The following is a 21,229-nucleotide window of genomic DNA, read 5'->3' on the forward strand; positions in this document are numbered from 1 at the left end:
CTTTCACTAGAGAACCTGACAAATAAAAAATATTGGTAATAAATACCTGCACAGCAACACACACACAAGTGTAAGACCACCTTTCAGCAGGGTAATTTGGGACAGAGATCCTCCACCTGTGCCACAGGCCCTTTTGGAGAAGCACAGTTAAGAAATTATGCAAGACCAACTAGTTTCTGCTTGGCTGAGAAGTAACTTAGCACACATGAGGGAAAAAAAAAAAAAAAAAAAAAAAGAAAAAAAAGAAAGAAGAAGAAAGCTCAGGTTAGCTCCCCAAATGCTCCCCTGGCAGCACAGCCAGCCTCACTGCACAGACTGGTTTATGGGAACAGATGCAAGTGCTTTCCCAGTTGTTTGTTCCCATCACCACAGCAGCCCCCGTGCCAGAACAGTTGTCTGCACAGCACAGCAGAGCAGGGAACTCTTCCAAAGAGCTTTGCTGGGGTTTTGTGCTGGCTCACAAAGCCACACTCGCATCAGGGCACGAGTCCCTGAGTGAGAAAAAACCCCACTCCTTTCACAAGCAGCTTCCCCAGTTTCCAAAGCTACCAAAAGAGCCAGCAATGACAAAACAAACCCCCAAGATCTGGAGAGGGAAAAAAGGAGCCAGACCCAGTAAGGTACATCTCCTTCCCTTACGTGGGTTTTAGCCCATTTGCAACAAAACCTTGGCAAAAAAAAAAAAAAGGCTTAAACGCATCCCTAAAAACATTCTAGGGATTCTACAGCTGCTTCAGAGTATTTGTGACTTAGGTGGGATATCTGAAAGCACACTGAAAACATGTATGGGATTAGATGCTAATCTCTAGAGCTGTCCTTAATGAAAAGATAACACGCCAGATTAGCTTTTGACAAAAACAAGAGGAATCTTGTAGTTCTTAATTTCTATTTTAGTACTTGCATTTTGACACATTAAGCCCTATTCAGGTATTTAATTCAAAGCGGATAATCACGATGAGAAGCCAGCCTAAAGCAATGATAATGGCCATTATAATTTTTTTTCAAATCAGCAGCTACAAAGGGGCTGAGCCAAAACCCACCGGGATCTGGGCATGTGTGTCCCTGGTGGCAACAGAGGGTGGTGGCCTTTGAGGGACAGTGGGTGGCTTGTGAGTGGGATGGTGGTGGCCTTTGAGGGGTTGGAGGGTGGCTTTTGAGGGGGACAGGAGTGGCTTTTGAGGGGTTGGAGAGAGTGGTTTTTGAGGGGGACAGTGGGTGGCTTTTGAGGGGGACAGCAGTGGCTTTTGAGGGGGACAGTGGATGGCTTTTGAGGGACACAGGGTGGTTTTTGAGGGGTTCAGTGGGTAGTGAATGGGATATTGGGTGGCTTGGGGGAGTCAGTGACTTTTGATGGACACAGTGGAGGCTTTTGAGGGGGGACAGAAATGTCAGGGGTTGGGGGGTTGCTTGTGAGGGACACAGTGCGTGGCACAAGGCACAGTGCTTCTTCACAGACCACACTGGGCCTTACCCCTACACCCAAAAAACTCCAATAATAATAACAATAATCACCACAATAAAACCTCACGACGAAACAAGTACAAATGTCGGTGAATCACGCACTAACGCGGCACGCGGGTTCCCCTCACACCCACAGCACACAGGCCGGGGGGGGCGGGGGGTGGTGGGTGCGGGTTACCAAAGCGGCACCTCCCGAACCCCTCTGTCCCCCGCCACACGGACCCGTCCCTCCGTGTGTGTGTGTCCCCTCCTTGTGTGTCCCCCGTGGGTGTGTCCTCTCCGTGTGTGTGTGTGTCCCCTCCGTGTGTCCCCCCCGTGCCGGGCCACCCCCACCCGCGCGGCGGCGGCTGCTGCCTCAGTTTCCCTGCGGCGGGGCGGGCTGAGGGCGGCGGCCGTGGCGCTGCGGGCGGTGCTGCCCGCGCTGGAAGGCGGCCGGCCGGGCGGGCTGTCGGTCGGTCTGTCAGTCGGTCGGCCGGGGGATCCCCGCTCCGGTTCCCCCGTTTCCCCGTCCCCCCCGCCGTCTCCCTCCCCCCCCGCCGCGCCGCCCCCTCGCCCCCCGCTCCCCCCCGGCCCGGCCAATCGCGGCGCCGCGCACGTGACGAGCGCTCCCCGCGATGACCTCATCCCTCGGTTGTGGGATGACGTCAAATTCAAGATGGATGGAATCACGGCGGCGGCGGCGGCAGCGCGGGCTGAGCCCTGAGCGGCGGCGCCGAGGGGGGCGAGCAGGGGGGGGCGGCGGACAGGGTGAGTAGCGCCCGCGTGTCGCGCCCGTCCCGGGGGCTGCCCGCGCCGCGCGGGTCTCCCCGCGCACAAATCCGTCTTTTCCTGACGTAACTCTGAGGTGGTTTTTTTTTTTTTTTTCCTTTTTTTTTTTTTTTTTTCCTCTTTCCTCCTTCCCCCCCCCTTCCTCCACCGAGCGGGGATGCGGCTGCCGCGCGCATGCGCCGGTTACGAAACTCTTCCCCCGTCCTTGGCGGGGCGCGGCGCAGGCGCCCGGAGCGGGCGGGAGGTGCCCGCGGCCGCCGCCGCCACATCGCCCGCCCCGCCCGGGCCCGAGCCCCGAGGGGGAGGCGCGGGGGAAGCGCTCAGAGCGCATGAGCGCGGCCGGCAGCGATGGAAGGAAGGAAGGATGGATGGAAGGAAGGAAGGCGGGGAGAGGCGGGTCGGAAGCGGAGAAGGGGGAGCGGGAAGAGGCGCGCCGCTCTCCGGCTTCTTGGGGCTGCGGCGCCTCGGGAGCCCGTTACCCGCTGCAGCGGGGCGTGAGGGCCGCGAGGGTCCGGCCGCCGCAGGGCGTGAGGGACCGGTGGTGTGAGGGATAGCAGGCACCGGTGGTGACAAGGAGCGGCCGCCCGAGCGGTGTGAGGGACCGGCGGGCCGGTGCTTCCCCCTCCTCTGCCGGCGGCGGCTCCGGGCTGTGCCCCCGCTGCCATCCGAGCTCTAGAACGAGAGAGGCGCCGGGAGGGCCGTGACTCGGGGGTGCCGCGGCTCCTCCCCGGGGTGTCTGGAAGGGAGACGCGTTTCATCTCCCCCAGCGAGGTCCCCGCGTGTCAGTGCAGGCAGGTACCGAACCTCGTCAATGTCTGTCAGTCTAGAAAGGGGAGGTGTCCGAGGATGGGGTCCGGCAATGCTGGGACCCGATGCGCAGACATTCCGCCTCAACATAAGAACTTTGCTGTGCAGTGACCGAGCCCTGCAGAGATTGTCCAGAGAGGCTGTGGAGTCTCACTGGAGATATTCCAGAGCCATCTGGACACAATCCTGTGCTGTGTGCTCTGGGATCCTACTGGAGCAGGGAGGTTGGACCTGGTGACCCACTGTGGCCCCTTCCAGCCTCACCATTCTGTGGTTCTGTAAACAAAGCGTGGCTTTGCTACTCCGAGCTGGATTATTCATCTGCAGGATGAAGCATATTTCACAGTCAGGTGGGGAAATCCTCAGTGGTGGGCTGTGCAGAAAGTTGTGGAAGGTGTTTTACCTGCTCACAGCTGTCAGAAAGAATTTTGCTGTAATCCTCTGCTGACCTTATGTTCAGATTGGATGAAGCTCGTGTAAATAAACAGAAGAAAAACTTCAAGGAGTTACTATTAGACAGGAAATAATTGTGGGATGTGTGTGTACTGAGTAAGCCCATCTTAATAATTAAATAGCAATTGCTTTAGTAGCTCTTCCTTTTTTTTGTAGTTGGGACTCCCAGTGGAAGTAAGAGGTAGGTAGGCTGTACATACCTACAGAAGAGATTGTGATGAATTACACAATCACAGAGCTTTTTGTGAATACACTGACTATCTTGTAGGTTAATTAAAATTAATACTTTATCCTTAGATAAATTAATGTGAAACTAGATTTTTTTTAAAGATGTATTTTTGTACAGGAAGTCTTTTTGATATTAAATCAGGAGTAGTCAATGCACACTGCAGGTAAATCTAGTACTGTGTTATGTGTAGGTTTAGTGTTCTGTTCTGACTTTGCTCAAGCTGACAAAGTGCTCTGACTAAAATTTTCCACCAGCATTATGCTGATCCTCTTGAGGGGAAGTTTGGAGCAAATTTAAGCAACTGTTTTTATAAACCCTGTTAGCAAAAAACCCCAGATTATGTGGCCATCTCTTGGGTGGACGGGATCTGACATCCCATTCTCTCACATGTGTGTCTCACCCATATGCTGCAGAGTTGTAATTTCTTAAGAACATTTTGTGTACCTGTGGAAAATCCACCCATCCTGGCTGGATTGTGACCATTTCAGGAGCTGTCATTTACATGTTCTCAGCAGGGGCTTGCAGGGAGGTGTCACAAATGAGAACCTCGGGAGTTTTCAGCTGCAGAGCCAGACCGGGATTCCTTGGGGATTTCACCACTTGTGAGCTCCCCGGTTCTGCTTCAATGTTCAAGGTACCTTATCCTTTAGCATTCTTAGTGAATACAAAGCAGGCAGCAGCTTTTAGGAAGTTCCCAAGATCCTTTTTGTGCTGTACATTCAGTGATAAACGTGAACTTTTGTGCCTGCTGTTCCCATGTTTAGGTTCCAAGTGCCAGGGTGATTCTGTGCCACATCCATCTCACACTGAGAGCCCCCTGGATCAGTACAAGCTGGATATTTCTGACAAATGAACTTTTCTGAGCTCATGGGGGTTTTGTGTGTGATGCTGGAGAATATTTGCACTTCTCTAAGTGCTCTGATCATCTGGCTGATCACACTTTCCTCAGTATTAGTTCAGGGCAGACCAAGCTTTGGATTTAAAAGGACTTGGCAGAAAGCATTGAGCTTTCCTGGTGTATTGAAGCTGTTTTGTTTGGAGCTTCAGGATGTGAAGCAGTTTCTGTTGAAAACCAACCCTCTGGAGCTTTCAGGGTTTTGAAATTTGCTTTATCTGCAAAAGGGTGATAACTGCAGTGTGTGACCAAGTGTGGACTCGGAGGGGAGAGGAAGCTGAGCTGTAATCAGCACAAGGTTTGCTCTGCTCTGGGAGGGGCTGTGCTCTGAGTCACATGCTGCAGTTGCAACAATTTCTGCTCTCATTAAACTTTTGAGCAACTGAGCGCCTTCATTTTGAAATCTGTCTGGTGTAATGATCTGAGATCCTCAGAAAGCAACAAAAGTCTTCAGAAGCAGCAAAGTCATGGAGAGACTGCAACATGCCCTGCTTTAAAATGGCTATTCTGTGCAGAGGGGGTTTCCTTCCCAAATATTTGTTGTAGTGTAATGTTAGTCTTTGTACTGTAGTGTTTCCATTTTTTTCCTCATAATATTAAAGACATCAGTTCTCTTATATTTTCTTTCAATCAGCAGTGAAATAAAAAGAAATTTGTTGTCTTTTCTTATTGACTGCTTTTTGCTGTTCTGGAACAGTTCAGGCATGTTTTGTGAACAAGGAAAGAAAGTGTTGGGCAGGTCTTCAACCTTCCTAAACTCCTTCCACCCCCATCAGTTCATCAGTCTTGCTGTCCATCACAAATATAAGTTTTAAAATATATTTGATTGTTGAGGGGTTTTCCCTCTGAGGTGCAGTGAAACACCACATCCTCCTTGTGCAAATTCTCTCCATGCACTCTGTGATAAGAAGACATGAAAAATCCTTTGTCCAAATACATATTTTTTTAAATGCTACAAAACTTTTCCTTTGATAGTAATTTGTATACAACTAAATTGCATTCTTTGGGGAAGGAAGAAACATTTTTCCCTTTTTTGTCTGGCAGCATTAATCTCCTTATCCAAGGTTTATCGTACCTCAGTACTGAAGAGTGTAACATTGAGGTTGCAATTCATTCTCATCAGCCTCTGACAGGGTGTGGTTACTGCAGGGACAGTTCTGGCACAGGGTACAGTGAGTGTCCCCTGCACCCCTCACAGCCTGCTCTGGACACATTTGTGAGTATCTCCAGAGCCCTTCTAGAAAACAGAGTACTTGGGACAGCAAAAATGCCTCACAAAGCCCCTTTTAATGTCACTTAAGAGCCATGGAAGGAAAAGCAGCAGAGTTACAGTGATTTCTGATCACTGCCACACTCTGCCATAACCAAAGGGAATTTGTTTACTCTGTACCAAGACATAACTGAGTACAGTCCTTCAGCTGTTGAGGTTAAGGGCCAGAGTTCCTGGAATTCCAGTAAAAATATGGCCATCTCAATTCTCATAAATCCTTTTGGGGAGTAAAGATATAAAAATACAGTGCTCTTGTTCATGGAGCTGGATTTTTAAATTTTTTTTTAGCTATGTAAGACATAGCCTACCTTCAGTTGCTTGTGGACTGGAGTAAACTGAAAATCTCCCACATGCTATTCATGAGCTTGAAATCTCTTAAGGTAAAACTCAGCTGAAATTGCTGTTATCTTTCCTGAGTCATTTTCCCAGTATCTTGGCCAGAATCAGTGATGGCTGAATGACATTTCTTTGGATCCCTTCAGTGGGAGGAAGATACCTGCATTCCCTGAATCATAACTTTCTCACTGGGAATTTTTTAGGCTCAGCATTTTTATATTTTTTTATATTCTGCAATTTTTTATATTCTGCATTTTTCAGATTAAATGTACAACTTTTCCTCCTCATGTCTCATTTTCTTAAAGAAACCTTAGTGTAAACACTATTCTGTTGATAGAATGCCACCTTACAGGGATGTGTGGTTTTTCTTCCCATCCAAAATACACCGTGCCTGTAAAAAGCACCATTATAGTCATAGAAATATGACCACAATTAGGGTTTGACATGTTTATTACACTAGCAAAATTAAAAGTTGTATGTTGATAACTTTTTAATGTGAATTAGGCCAGTTAATGTGTCTCATCTAGTAAAGCAGATGAGTGAATATTACTCCATTTGATAAGTATATCTCAGCATTGCCAATAAAACAATAAAATCAATGTGTAGAAATAGTACAAGTGTACATATTTGGTCTACAATTCTTCAAATTTGATGCATCTCTTACCAAAAAATGACAAATATTTCTGGAGATGAGATTACTGTAGGTGTTTAAATCTGATGGCCATCAAGCCTTTCAGACTTGTCCCATCAGAGAGTTTATTTGCAACATTACAAAGCAAACGTTGCTTTGTATTTTGCATTACAAAACAAACATTTCAGGGGAATGAAAGATGAAGCACTCCTAGGGAAAGCTGTTTTTGAAGTTTTTAATATTTTGATTTAGTTTACAGCAATTTGGAGGCTGAGTTACACACCTTTTAGTCGAGTCATGGAGGCCAGGACAAATAACAAATTGTGTTTGATGTGATTGAATCTTCACTAAATGTTTCAGGAAGAGCTTTGAGAGCTCCCAGGCAGCATTTCCGTGCCCTGTCCCTTCCATCCTGTGTGATAAATAGGTATGATTCGTGCTGATAAAAATTGAAACAGTAATCAATATTGATACAGTAATTAATATTTGAGAATAATAAAACAGTTAATAGTTAAAAGTTGTAATGCCAAAGACGAGAGAGAAAGGAAAGGCTCCACCCACTAATTATAAGAGACTTATTGCTTTGATATGTAGATGCAGTGATACGTTAGTCTTGGCTTACATTGTACTGGCTTGGTGCGCATGCGTAACCCAAAGGTGAATTAAAAGACAACGAAGAAGACTACAGGGCCTTCATCAGTGACGACCCCCAAAGACTTGTGGGACCACCAAACCGAGTGGTGGCGCATGCGTGATAAAGGTGGTAATGAAAGCAGAGACAAAAAAGTAACAAACCGAAAATAAGAAGAGATAGCGTTTGCACATAGCATATAGAGAGTAACTGTAGTAGATAGGGTCAGGTGCTCGGAAAATCTCGCAATGTCACGGAAGGCAGTAGAATTCCTCTCCCCCTAATGCCTAGTGATAAAAGATCACCCAAGAATGTAGTCCCCCCTAACATTAGTAACTTTCTACTCCTTACTAACCAATTACAGTAAAGTAAAACCCCCTGACGTAGAGAAAAAACTTGCCGAGTATAAAACCTGACAAGACGGAACAATAAAAGCCTTAGACCGTCCACCATACTAGTGCTAGCATGTGTTCTTAGCCCGAGTGACCCTAGAGAGTTTGAGTCGCCGTGCCGTTTCCTCAGAGCCAAGTCGCCTTGCCTTGCATCAGAAAGCAACAAGTAACTTTCACTTAGCAAGCTTGTACGTGAAGTGGCAAGAGTCATTGAACCCTGCCCTCCGTACCCCGCGGTTGTTTTTGCTTATGCGCTATTATTTAAATCAAATTATCCCTTGTTTATATATTTTCTAAACTATTTAATTAAAATTCTTACTACTTTTAATATTGTTTAGCCTTTTTATGATGAGATAATTGAGCAAACATAACACTGTCGCTGGCTGCTCCTTGCAGGAGCCATCCCTCCTCAGACTGCTCCAGGATGAAATTGCACCCTGAGCTGCTGCTGGGTCGTAAACAAGAATGGCAATGACAAGAGGAGCTTTGTGCGCTGACATTCTGTAGTTTGCTGCACGTCAGGGGGAGCTATTTTAAGTGTCAGAACGTGCAACCGAGACTATGATCTGAATGTGAAAAGTAGCCTCTCATTTCTGAGTCACTTTCATGTCTGTGTCAGGTTAGCTGCTAATTATCTGTCTGGAGCACAGGGCAAAATAGACTGCAGAATATTCAAACTGAAAGGAGGTTTAGATTAGATATTAGAAGAAAATTCTTTACTGTGAGGGTGGTGAGGCACTGGCACAGATTGCCCCATCTCTGGAAGTGTTCAAGGCCAGGTTGGATGGGGCTCTGAGGAGCCTGGTCTGTGCCCATGGCAGGGGGTTTAGAACTGAATGATCCTTAAGGTCCCTTCCCAAACCATTCTGTGAATCTGTGATTATAAAATTTCTTCATTTTCTCTCCCTAAATTTCTGCTTTTATATGTGTGGAGGATAAATAGGTAGAAATTAGTCCATCAATTTCACACACTGGCAAGCATGTTATTAATCTGATTTTATGCCTGTCTTCATGCCAGTGAGTTTCTCTGTGCTGCTGACCTATTGGAAATGAGAAACGTTTGTCTTCATGGAGAGTTCACAGTGCTGTCTGCAGGGGAAAACAGCCACAGCAGTGAGATCTCATTTCATTAAATCCAGCAAGACAGAACCCCCAAACATGCAGCAAGAGATTATTTAAGTGTTTAGGTAGAAAAAGATTCTAGAAATGCAAAAAATATTGCTGTGTGGGTTTGCAGCTTTTACCTACAGGTTTTGGGGATGTATAGAGGGATGTGTAAATCTGTGTGTGCTGTGGAAGAGTATCTGTGTTGCAAAGGCTGTTGATGGGAGAAAAGACATTTTATAAATTGTTGTCAAATTCAAATAATAAAATCCAGCAGAGAGTCCTTGAGTAGGAGCTTAAGCAGTGGAGGTTCCTTTTTCATCTGGACTTGTGACAGACAAGTAGGGGACCTTTCTACTCTTCTGGTGTCTGAAGCAGCACCAGAATTGTCAGAGCCATCAGATCCTCAGCAAAGCACTCAAATGAATGCAACATTCTGCATTTTGCAGGGGATGCCCCAGGAAGTCACTTGTACTTTTGGGCTGAGTCTTATAATCCACATTTCTTTAGAGAGTTTGTCCCTGCCATGCTTCTTGTGTGTTTTCCCTGTTTAAACCTGTTCAGTGTCTGTCTCTTCTGTGTGTTTTCTCCTCCATCCTTGTATTCTCCTCTTCCCCCTGCACTTCTTGCAGCCCTGGCACCTCCTTGCTGCAATGTTGCATCTCAGGGATGGTTTCAAAACATCCTCTTTCCCCTCACCCCCAGCACACTGTTAATGGAGCTTCACTGACAGGGATTTCCTTATGGTGGAAGTCAGAAAGCAACATCAACATCTCTTCGTTGCTCATGTATTTGAGGGTGCAGCTTGCACTAAAACCACACCTAAATATCTGCCTGATTCTGTCTGGGATATTCCAGCTGTAAAGTTGGTGGCTCTGTTGTTTCTAAAGGTGGCATTTCAGATGGAGGAAGCTGATGGAACAAAGAATGGGCAGGTGCCTGGCTCCTCTTGCTGGAACCCTGATGCTCATTTGACCTCTCAGTGAGCTGATTAAGCTGCCTATCCTAGAAAACAGCAAACAGATCTAAAATTCTGGAATTATTTTATTTATTTTTGTTCCCTGCCTAATTTTAAGGAGTTGAATTAACTCACTGGGAGATCAAATGAGCAGAGCTGGTGAAAGGAAGGGGAGAGAAGCACAGGGCTGGGAGGAGATGGGAGAGTAAGGAACAGAGGAAAGGAAGAGGAGCTGCCACTTGAAAGGGAGGTTGCTGTTGAAGATCAATAAACTATTGGGCCTAAGATTAAGCTTTTTCACCCTCCCCTTGTGAAGAGCTCTCCTGAGATTTCTTTTATTTTACAAAAGTTGTTTTGAAATAGTGGAGGCATCTTTTTCTGTCCTTGTTCAAAGTATAAAATAAAAACAATGTTATACCAAATATGGTACTTAGGCTTTTGAAATCTAGTGTTCTGAGATCAGTGGAGGGCTGTTGAAGGAGGGAATTAGAGGCTGGAACATCTCTTTTACAGGGAAAGGCTCAGGGAGCTGGGCCTGTTCAACCTGGAGAAGGGATGACTGAGAGGGCACCTCATTAATGTGTGTGGATATCTAAAGGGGCAGTGGCAAGAGGGGGGACAGGCTCTGCTCCGTGGTGCCCAGAAACAGGACAAGAGGGAATGGGCAGAACTGATGCCCAGGAAGTTCCACCTGAACATGAGGAAGAACTTCTTCCCTCTGCAGTGACAGAACTGGGACAGATTGCCCAGAGAGGCTGTGGAGTCTCCCTCCCTCTCTGGAGCTATTCCAGAACCATCTGCACACAATCCTGTGCTGTGTGCTCTGGGATCCTGCTGGAGCAGGGGGTTGGACCTGGTGACCCACTGTGGTCCCTTCCAGCCTGACCATTCTGTGATTCTGTGAAGGCTGATACTAAAATCTCTTCTTGGCTTCACAAAGGTTCCTGCTGCACTGGCCCATCCTGGGACTGGAGTCTGAGTTTAGTCACTGTTCCTCCTGAGGACCAGCAGCTGCTGTGGCATGAGGCAGCTGCCACCAGACTGTGGGACATTTCCTGATGTGCTCCTGCTGTTTCCATGATGTCACCTGAACATCATGGAACAAAAGAAGAAAGCTTTGTTTCCAGTCAGTAGTGAAGGTGGCTGAAAAAAAAAAAGGGTTAGAGAGAATAAAAGCAGATTATCTGGAGGAAAGATCTGAGGTAGCTAATCACAAAACAATCTACAGCTGAGCAGTAGGAGTACTCAAACACCTGGAACCAAATCTGGTGTTTCAGGAGACCGCCAGGGTTGTGTATCTGCGTAAGCTTTTGTGTGGGGCTCAGCACAGGCAGCCGGGCACTGGCTTTGGGGACCCAGTTCTTGTCTCCTGTGGCTGTTCCTACTGCTGCCTCTTCAGTTATGCCAATGCAGTAGTTCCTGATGTGGTTCACTATAAAAATCAACCAGCATTTGAAAAGAAATAATGTTGGGTGTTTATTTATTGTCTGTTCTGCTACGTCACTCGGGCCTGCAAATATTTGTACTGGCACAGCTGAAGGAGGAGTGAGCTGCAGTGTGCAGGTAAGGTGAACACAAGAGAGCAGGGATGACTTGGATCAACTTTGTTATTGAAAAGTATTCATGTAGTGAAATTTTAACACATTGACTCGGGTATTCTTTGGGTTGATGGTTTTTTTCTACTTCTAAATATTTCAGGCTTTCACATGATCTGGGTAAATGTCTTAAAATGGCTCTGTGAAACAGTTCTGGTGGTTTTGTGCTATTGTTTGTTTAATTTCTGCCTGTTGTGTCTAAAGGCTATTAAGCTGAAAGTCAAGCCCTTGAATTAGGAAATACCAGGATTAAAGCTGCCTTTGGAGGATTGATTTGGTCCTTTGCCATTTGTGTGCGTTGCAGCCTTGGTTACTGTTAAAGTGACAGAGTTAAATTGCACGGTGAGGGACTGCAGGGATGTTTGTGTCTGTGGTGTTTCATGGGATGAATTGAAGTTGTAGGAATGAAGAAGGGAACTGTGGCCAGAAGGATGGGTGACTGCTGGATTCTGCTTTAGTTCTGCAGATTTTACACCACTCTCTGCTGGTTACACTGCACTGCTGGGTTATGTGGGCAGAGGGACACATAGTAGTTACATGGTGTTTACTCTGCCAGTTTGAAAAACACAAGGGCAAAGCAGATTAAAATGAAAGATCTTAAAATATTTCAAAACATTTGACTAATACTCTATTTCCACTGTGTCCTTGAAGTGTGGGTTGTGCAGCAGATTCTGTTGGGTGTCGCATCACCACAGTTAAAGTTTTCTAAGCTCTGTTATCTGCTACCTCCATTTACCTTCTGCAACTTGCATCCCAGAGGAATCACTTGAGTTTGCAAATTCACTTTCTTCCAGGTGAAGGGAAAGATGTTCTCCTGGAGCACTTAAAACTCTGTAATTGGTAATGGCTGCTCAGACCATGAAACTGGACTGGGGCCAGCCACACTCTGCCACTTTAAATTGCAGTGGCATCCACAAAGGAGGAGGGCAATGAACCACCATCCTCACACCCCCACCTCCATCCTCCCAGTGTTCTTCAGTAAAACATAGAAAGCAAAGCAAACCAGATTGCTTTCTCAAATTGAGATTGACTGCACTGCTTTTTATAGATGGAGGTGTGGGGGAATTATGCATTATAGTTATCGAAGGTGAATTAAGGATAAATTAGTGTTTATGAAATGACACTGCAAGGCACTGAAATACTCAGTAAAGACTGATCTGGTGAGGAAACAGCATTCTGATTTTGTTGTTGCCATGTCATTTTGAACTCATTTGGTATTTTTAGGTGTAGAAGTGGTAGCTCAGTCCTTGATATGATCAGTGCCCTGAGACACTGCATGCAGCATCCTTTATGTCATTTCTCAATAAAACCAATTCAGACTTTGATCACTTTTACTGATTAGTTTTAAGATTTACCATCCCCATTTGTTAACTGATTAGTTTTAAGATTTACCATCCCCATTTGTTAACCATGGGGTTGTAGCTTCTCAGTACTGTTTTGTTATTTTGATAAACTTTGCAGTTCTGCTTGTAAGCTGATGAACAGAGAAACCTTTTTGTTGTAGTTGCATATATCATGTACAAATGAAACTAAAAAGTAGTTTCTCAAATCAGCTGTAAAAGTAAGAGAATTGCTTTTAATAGATCCTGGTTTGTTTTACAACCAACATGGAGGTAGTGTAGAGAGTGTCCATGAAAAAAATAAGAGAATTTAATATTGTTGATTTCTCTATGTGTGTTCTTGTGCACAGATATATAAATTGCAACTCCTGCCATTGAATTTATTTGTTTAACTTAAAACCTGGTGTTAAACTCTCATCAGGAGCAGTATAGTGAGTTATCAAGACATATCCAATATGGAATGGGCTGTGTTTTGAAGCACATGGATCATGGAGATTTCTGCACTGCAGCTTAATTTGTTCTTATTGTACTCTTGGATGCAGCCAAGGGTAACTGTTCCTCAGATATATGGGTTGTGGGCATAAAGTGCTCTAATGCTAATGAATGAAGCAGGGATTTCAGTTCTCTGAGTGCTTTTCATCCTGAGCAAAGCAATGCAGGGATACTTCAGTGAAAACTGACATTTCCCAGAAAACCAGATCCTGGTTTTCAAAAATCCCATTTCCCAGAATCCAGTGCAGTTTTAAGTGGCACATACAGTTAGAAGTAGATATTAACAGCACTTATTAAGCATAAGTAAACCTGATGAATTCAGATTACAGACAATAATGCTGTTTCCTTCTCCCTTCCCAGTATTAATGCCCTTTCCATCATCCTATTAAAAGTGACAACAAAACCCCCTAAATTTGTGTAGTCAGCAGGAGGCTGTCAGGGTTGCTTAGCCTCAGAAAGGTGAGTTGCTATCACTAAGCTTTATATACCTGATCCAAGAATCCAGAGTTTATCAATCCAGTTGTCAAGATAGATCTTTATAAAGCTGAAGCAGAGAAAGAGATGATCAAGAGTGAAATGCTTGAACTGTTCCTCCCTGTGGGGAGGTGTATTACAGGAAGAGAACACAGCCCATCCATCCATCCATCCATCCATCCATCCATCCATCCATCCCCCAGTTAGTTAGGTGCAATATCCTTGGTGTAAGATTAGCAATTAAAAGGATTTTTGAAAGTGGGCAGATAAGCTGGTTCTTCCCATGCCTGTGCTTTTTTGGAGCTACCAGTGGTGTTTCATTCCCAAACCTTTCCTCCACACAAGCTGTTTCTTTAATCGCTGTTTGGTGCTGGTTGAGCCAGTTTACAAAGTACAGGAGATGTGTTTGTCTCTAACAGTTCATATAAGGCAACCTACAGCTTTGTTGTTGTTTGTTGTTTTTCAGGGACACCAGAATCATGGAGGGGCTGTTGCATTACATAAATCCAGCACATGCCATTTCCCTGTTGAGCACCCTGAACGAGGAGCGTCTCAAGGGACAGCTGTGTGACGTTGTGCTGATCGTAGGAGACCAGAAATTCCGAGCTCATAAGAATGTTCTGGCTGCCAGCAGTGAATATTTCCAGACTCTGTTCACAAATAAGGAGAATGAGTCTCAGTCAGTGTTTCAGCTTGACTTTTGTGAGCCAGATGCTTTTGATAATGTGTTGAACTACATTTATTCTTCATCCTTGTTCATTGAGAAAGGCAGCCTCGCAGCCGTGCAAGAACTGGGCTACAGCCTTGGAATATCTTTTCTTACAAACATTGTTTCCAAGAGTCCTCAAGCTCCTTTTCCTTCTTGTCCTATGAAAAAAATACTCTACCAAGATGAAGATGAAAGTAGTTCTCAGAAGAGAAGTGTCATTGTCTGTCAGAACAGAATTGAAGCACAAGCAAAAAGCATAAATCAAACACAGCACGACTTAAGCCATACTCCTAAACCTTCACCCTCTGTGGCTGTGAAAGCTGGCAGCAGACCACAGGTAACAAAACCAACTGAAACCCTTCACAACTTATCACTGACTGAAAGGAGGTGGCTGAAAGAAGGCCCTGTGAGCTATACAAAGGTTCATGAAGCTTCTGGAACTGTGGAGGATCAGAGCAGAGGTGCTTTAGTGAAAAGGAACATGGTGCTGCCTCAGATGTCTTTGGTAGAGAAAGAAATGGCATGCGGCGAGCCAGGAAGCAGCGCTCAGCTTCTGAGAGGAAAAGTTGCAGAGATGTCATTGAAAAGACCACGTCCACCAGTCTTGTCTCTGCGTGGGGCAGCAGAATCCACGTTTCTGTTGCGAGAGGCAGGAAAAGGAAACGGTCAAGGGGAAGACAGGAATTTGCTCTACTACTCCAAGTTAGGGCTGGTAATCCCATCTAGTGGGTCAGGCCCAGAAAACCAAAGTATTGACAGAAGTGGGCCCCTTGTAAAAAGTCTCCTTCGAAGGTCACTGTCCATGGACAGCCAGGTTCCTATTTATTCACCTTCTGTTGACCTAAAACCTGCACAGGTATCCTCGTGCTCCTCACCGGGAACTAACGATTCCCAGAAGACATTTAATGTTGCATCCCAAAAGTCATCCTCGAAAGAGTCATCGGAGAAGTCGGCCTTGGATGAGAAGCCACAGGCAATACACCCACATCGCCTTAGGTCTTTCAGTGCCTCTCAGACAACGGATCGGGAGGTGGCTTCCCCTCTCTCGGAGGTGAGGATCAAAACTGAGCCCAGCAGTCCCCTCTCAGACCCTGCTGACATCATCCGAGTCACGGTGGGTGATGCTGCAGCATCGGCAAACAAAGACTTTGCTTTTAAAACTGAGGAAGATCGTAAGGAACCGAGCAGACTTCCAGCCAAAAGGAGGTTCCAGGATGATAGGAGGCCACCGTTCAAGAAGCTGAAGGCGGATGAGCAGGGTTCTCCTGGCTCAGAAGAGAACTTTGAGGAAGGCTCGAGCCCCACGCACCTTGATGCTGATTTCCCTGATTCTGATGTCAGCAAAGATGAATACAGCGAGATGGAAGAAGCAAGACCAAATAAAAAATTTAAATGTAAACACTGCCTTAAAATTTTCAGATCAACAGCAGGTCTTCATCGCCATGTTAACATGTATCACAATCCAGAGAAGCCCTATGCTTGTGACATCTGCCACAAGAGGTTCCACACCAATTTCAAAGTGTGGACGCACTGCCAGACCCAGCATGGAATTGTGAAGAATCCCTCACCAGCTTCCAGTTCACACGCCCTTTTGGATGAAAAATTCCAAAGAAAACTGATCGATATAGTGAGGGAGAGAGAAATCAAAAAAGCTCTGATTGTGAAACTGAGACGTGGCAAGCAGAGCTTTCAGGGCCAGTCAGCTTCCCAAGCACAACAAGTCATCAAAAGGAATTTAAGGTCGAGAACCAAAGGAGCCTATATTTGTACCTACTGTGGGAAAGCTTATCGTTTCCTCTCCCAGTTCAAACAGCACATAAAAATGCACCCTGGGGAGAAACCCATTGGAGGGAATAAGGCTCCTAAGCAGAAAGATCACATTCATATTGAAAACCCCGTGGAAAACAAGGAGGTTTATCAGTGCCGTCTCTGCAATGCCAAGCTCTCCTCACTGATTGAACAGGGAAACCACGAGCGACTCTGTAGGAACGCCACTGTCTGTCCTTACTGCAGCCTTAGGTTTTCTTCTCCAGAGCTGAAGCACGAGCATGAGAGCAAGTGTGAGTACAAGAAGCTGACTTGCCTTGAGTGCATGCGCACCTTCAAATCATCCTTCAGCATCTGGCGCCATCAGGTTGAAGTTCACAATCAGAACACAATGGCTCCATCAGAGAACTTCTCTTTGCCCCTCATGGATCACAATGGAGAGGTGACCAGTTCCTCTCGGCTGCCTCCGCAGTCGGAATCCAATAAAATGAACAATTTTGTTGCTGCAAAGGAGGACGGCGTGTTCAGTGATTCGTCAGAACAAATCAATTTTGATTCTGAAGACTCTTCATGCCTGCCTGAAGACTTAAGTGTTTCCAAGCAGTTTAAAATCCAGATCAAAGAAGAGCCTGCAGATGACATAGAGGACGAGGTCACCGAAACGGGCAGGGAACCCAAGGACGTAGTCTCCAAGAAAGATCCCAGTTTGTGGCCCTGTGAGAAGTGTGGGAAGATTTTCACCTTGCGCAAGCAGCTGGAGCGGCACCAGGAGCTCCTGTGCTCGGTGAAGCCCTTCATCTGCCACGTGTGCAACAAGGCCTTCCGAACCAATTTCCGCCTCTGGAGCCACTTCCAGTCTCACATGTCCCAGGCTGCAGAGGAGTCCACGAATAAAGAGCCTGAGATATGTCCACCAGCCAATTCCCCATCACCCCCACCCTTACCCCCACCCCCTCCTCTCCCCAAAATCCAGCCCCTGGAGCCCGACAGCCCCACGGGCCTGCCGGAGAGCTCGGGCACTGCTGAGAAGCTGTTCGTGCCGCAGGAGTCGGACACGCTCTTCTACCACGCGCCGCCGCTCTCGGCCATCACCTTCAAGAGACAGTACATGTGCAAACTCTGCCACAGGACTTTCAAAACAGCTTTCAGCCTCTGGAGCCACGAACAGACACACAATTAGCTTTAAGAGAGGCCTTGCAGGGCTGGTTTGGGGGGGCTGTGTTCAGGATCTCAGAGCCCTGCCACATAGACTACGAATTTAAGAGGATCAAAAGGATGATGGTGATGATGGAAAATCTGGAATTTGTGATGCTGCTTGGATTTGAAGATTAGGGAAAATTATAACTTGGTTAGTAGGTAGAAAGCAGAGTAATTTAAAATATTGTGGTCTGGGATCTAATAGTAAGAGAATAAATTTTATTTTATTTCATTTGACACTGAAATACAATTGCATCTGGATTGTATGCATGGATCTTCATCCCGTGATGTTGGTGTGTGCGTGTGTATTATATATAAAGTTACATATTAAATGAAAGAGAAACAACAATTTGGATTCTAACTGTGAGTGTGAAGGTTCTACTTATGGTAGTGAAATACTGTAACCAACGTCATAATTTGTTTTTCCAAAAGAAACCCACACACACAAGCTCCATGTAAGTGGTTGCCATGCACTGGCAGTTTGGGAGGAAGTGGATGGAGTGTCTTGCTGGATTGACTTAGGTCTTAGAAACCTTTAGCAATAACAAATAAACCTCAAGTTTGAGTAATCTTGATGTTATTGGATATGAATGTTTGCTATTTTAAGGGAACATAGAATTGTTTTGTTGTTGTATGGAACTTGTGCAAATTAAAATAGAATCTAAAGTCAGCAATATTATTAAGATTTTATATAAGAAGTGGCAGCAAGCCTGCTTTCAGCCATTTAATTATAACTTTCTAAGGAAAATTGAGAGAGGGGGTACTTTGCTTTATATAATGTCCCAAAGACTAATTTCCTACAGATACTTGGGTAGCTGAAGTCATTGTGTAACAGCCATCATAATGCAAATGGTACTGTTTATAACATGAACTGAGGTTGAATGGATGTCAGACCAGTTTCATAGTTTTGTTTCCACTATTTGTACAACTGTTTGTAATTTTAACTACAAAGGAATGTATAACTATTAAATCATCAAGAGAGAGCTCGTTAAGGGACAGAAGATGAGTTGTGTTTCTAAACACAAGTAATAAGCTCAGCCATGAAATACAAAGATATGTTTTAACAAAACCTAAAAATGTAAATATTTATATAGACACCTGTATAAATGAAGAAGTATGTATTTGAAATTTGTATTAAGCGTACATATCCAGCTCAAAGCAGAGGAGAAAATCACACTACAATCACTGCATTTTATGGATACAATGCATATAGAGTAGTTCTTTCTGCTGCTTTACTCATATGTGACTGTGTTGCAATTTTCCAATATGTTGAAAATGGTGGTAATAATGGGCTGCAGATATTCTGTGTGCTTCCATTATTTTACCTCAAATGGCAACTGGAGCATTTAGTGTAAGTAGGATCACACATATTTACCAGGAGCTATAGTAAGGGTCCAGTTTTTTCTGTAAGTCAAGGAAATATTTATCCAGAAGTAGGAGGTGAACCAACAGGGAGAAATTATTTTGCTAGAATTTTAACTAGTGGAGGGGTGGTGGGTTGGAGTGAACATAAATGATGCAAACTGTGTTTATGATCCTGACCAACGTTCCCCCTGCAGGGCTGGGAGAAGGGGGATGTGATTCCAGCCTGCTGAGTCAGAGCCCAGTCTGTGTCCACTGAAAGCAGCAGGAGTTTGGTCACCATTTCAGGGGGAGCAGGAGTGAGGCTTGAATTCCCTGTGTAACCATGTGTGTTGTTTCAGTATCCCAAGTTCAAAAGCTAAAATTGCAAGCTGATGCTGAGATTCAGCAAAATCAAGCACAAGTGTAACTCCTAAGAATCTGAGGATGGGCACCCTTAGGCGCACACCAGATTTTTCTCAGTGAAAGCCAAGTGTGCCACCATTTTTTTTTTCCCAACAGATATTCAACTATTTTTCCTGTAAGTGAAGTTTGAAAGAATCAGCTCAGGATGGACCCCTGATTTTTTTCAGCTACCAGAAAAAATGCAATGTTATTTTCAAGCCTCTTCTGCTTCATTTTTCTTATGATCTAAAATTGCTACTAGACACCTCTGAAAGTAACATGTTGTTCTTTTTTGCCTCTTTCAGGCAAACTGTGGCTGAGTTTGATTAGGCTAATTTGCTTGAGTATCAGTTAAACTCTTTCAGTGCATTGCAGTTGAAACAAGGTACTTGCTTAATAGTGACATTTCCAGTTACTGACCTTTTTATTCCACCTAATAAAACTATAAATTCCTTTCTTACCAGAAACGATTTCAGAATAAAATGGTTATTGCACTTAAAGCTGGTTTTAAAAATCAGAAAAACATAAAGCCTTTCTAAGTACCCTTTATATATGTTTTAAAAAAATCTGTGTATTAAATATGAACGTGTTTTTGTAGAATGGTTCCTAAGTTTTCCCCAGTGATTCTTCTGCACAACAGCCTGAAAGTTGAGCTACAGCCTTTTAAAATTCAGTGTGCTTTCTGAAGGAAGGTGGCAACCAGCTCAGCTGGGTCACAGCCACCTCACTTCCAGCTGGGATTCTGCTCTGTGCTATGGTGATAAATTCTACACACTTTAAATCAAAACCTCGTGCAACATCTTTGAAGAAACCCTTAACCTTTTCCTAGTGTACTAGATATTATAAAGAATCCATTAAATATTTTTGGTCTAAGTAGCCTCCTAAGTTTTTCTTCAGTTGCTTTGGTTTTGAGGGGGTTTTTAAAGTTTTGTTTCCCACTTTGAGCGTGTTCTGTGTGACCTTTTTTTTTTTTTTTTTTTTTTTTTTACATTTGGTTCCTGGTGTTTAGTAAAGGAATTCAGGATCTCTAAAATTTAAATATGAGATGTTTATATAGCAGTTCTGGTTTTCTATTAGCTTTTATACAGTATCTTAAAAAGCCCTTGATAGAAGTGTTTATTTTGGAGGATATGGAATAAATATGCTTCCACTTATATAACTTTAATATATGTCTTAAAATTTAAATTATGGGAAAAAATGTTAGTTGCTTGTTTATAAATAAAGGTCTTTTGAAGAGTGTCTAGTTTGGCCACAGCCAAAATAAAAGGCAAATTTATTGATGCAAAAGCCTGTTTTCATCATATTTTGTTTAATTTTATAGCTGTGTATTGAAGTGACAAAAAGTTAGAGGTCTTGTTAAATATAAAAAAGTGTTTTGCTTTTTTTTCTAAAATTTGTGACAGGAACGTGCAGATGTTTTAATATATAGATTAGAATCTATAATTCTGTCCTTTTTTTGCTATTTTTATAACCTATCAGATAAATCTCAGAGAACTATCCTGCTTCAGTGGGAGTGGAAACTAGTGTTGCATTTCAGGGGAGCAGTGTTGAGCCATGAAATGTATTTTGGTTTGGGACTTTTTTTTCCTTTCAGGCACTGTGTTGGCAAAGCCTCTAAGCCTATCTTCAGTCCATTAAGATCAGTCTTAGTTTTTTTTTTTTCTTAAATAGATCTGTGCAAGTTCTTTGCTGAACTGGGACCATGACCAACCTTGAAAGAGAGCAATGGCAGCAAAACACAGGAACCAGTGACAGAGCTGTCTCTGGTTTTGGGTTTTTGGTGAGGCAGAGTGAAACACCCCTGGCAGGTGATGGGGGATATAACCTGATGGAGAGGGTGAGCCCAGAGCTGGTCTGGGCTGTTCCAAAAATGAGATGCTGCATTATCTGTGACCCCAAGCAGCTCTAAGAGGCAAGGCAGGAACATCCAGGAGGTTTTGTTGCCTGATTTTCATTTTCCCCAAGTTGGACACG

At 44.5% G+C, this 21,229-nt stretch overlaps 1 protein-coding gene across 1 annotated transcript; it reads left to right on the plus strand.

Annotated features, from left to right (window-relative positions):
- The first annotated feature begins 2,927 nt into the window (after positions 1-2,927).
- ZBTB21 (zinc finger and BTB domain containing 21) lies at positions 2,928-20,914 on the plus strand. The gene is made up of 2 exons (XM_054290058.1): positions 2,928-3,881; positions 14,303-20,914. Exons 1-2 carry the CDS (start codon positions 3,820-3,822, stop codon positions 17,490-17,492), a joined length of 3,252 nt encoding a protein of 1,083 aa, XP_054146033.1. The 5' UTR covers positions 2,928-3,819; the 3' UTR covers positions 17,493-20,914.
- Positions 20,915-21,229: the final 315 nt, after the last annotated feature.

This window comes from Melozone crissalis, unplaced genomic scaffold (assembly GCF_028551555.1).
Source record: "Melozone crissalis strain CALT ecotype California unplaced genomic scaffold, PUWL_Pcris_2 ptg000075l_1, whole genome shotgun sequence".
Classification (NCBI taxonomy): domain Eukaryota; kingdom Metazoa; phylum Chordata; class Aves; order Passeriformes; family Passerellidae; genus Melozone; species Melozone crissalis.

Coding starts and splice junctions, on each gene's coding strand:
- ZBTB21 (XM_054290058.1), top strand. CDS start 3,820: ATGTATTTTTGTACAGGAAGTCTTTTTGATATTAAATCAGGAGTAGTC. Junction 3,882..14,302: donor GTAGTCAATGCACACTGCAG/GTAAATCTAGTA, acceptor GTTGTTTTTCAG/GGACACCAGAATCATGGAGG.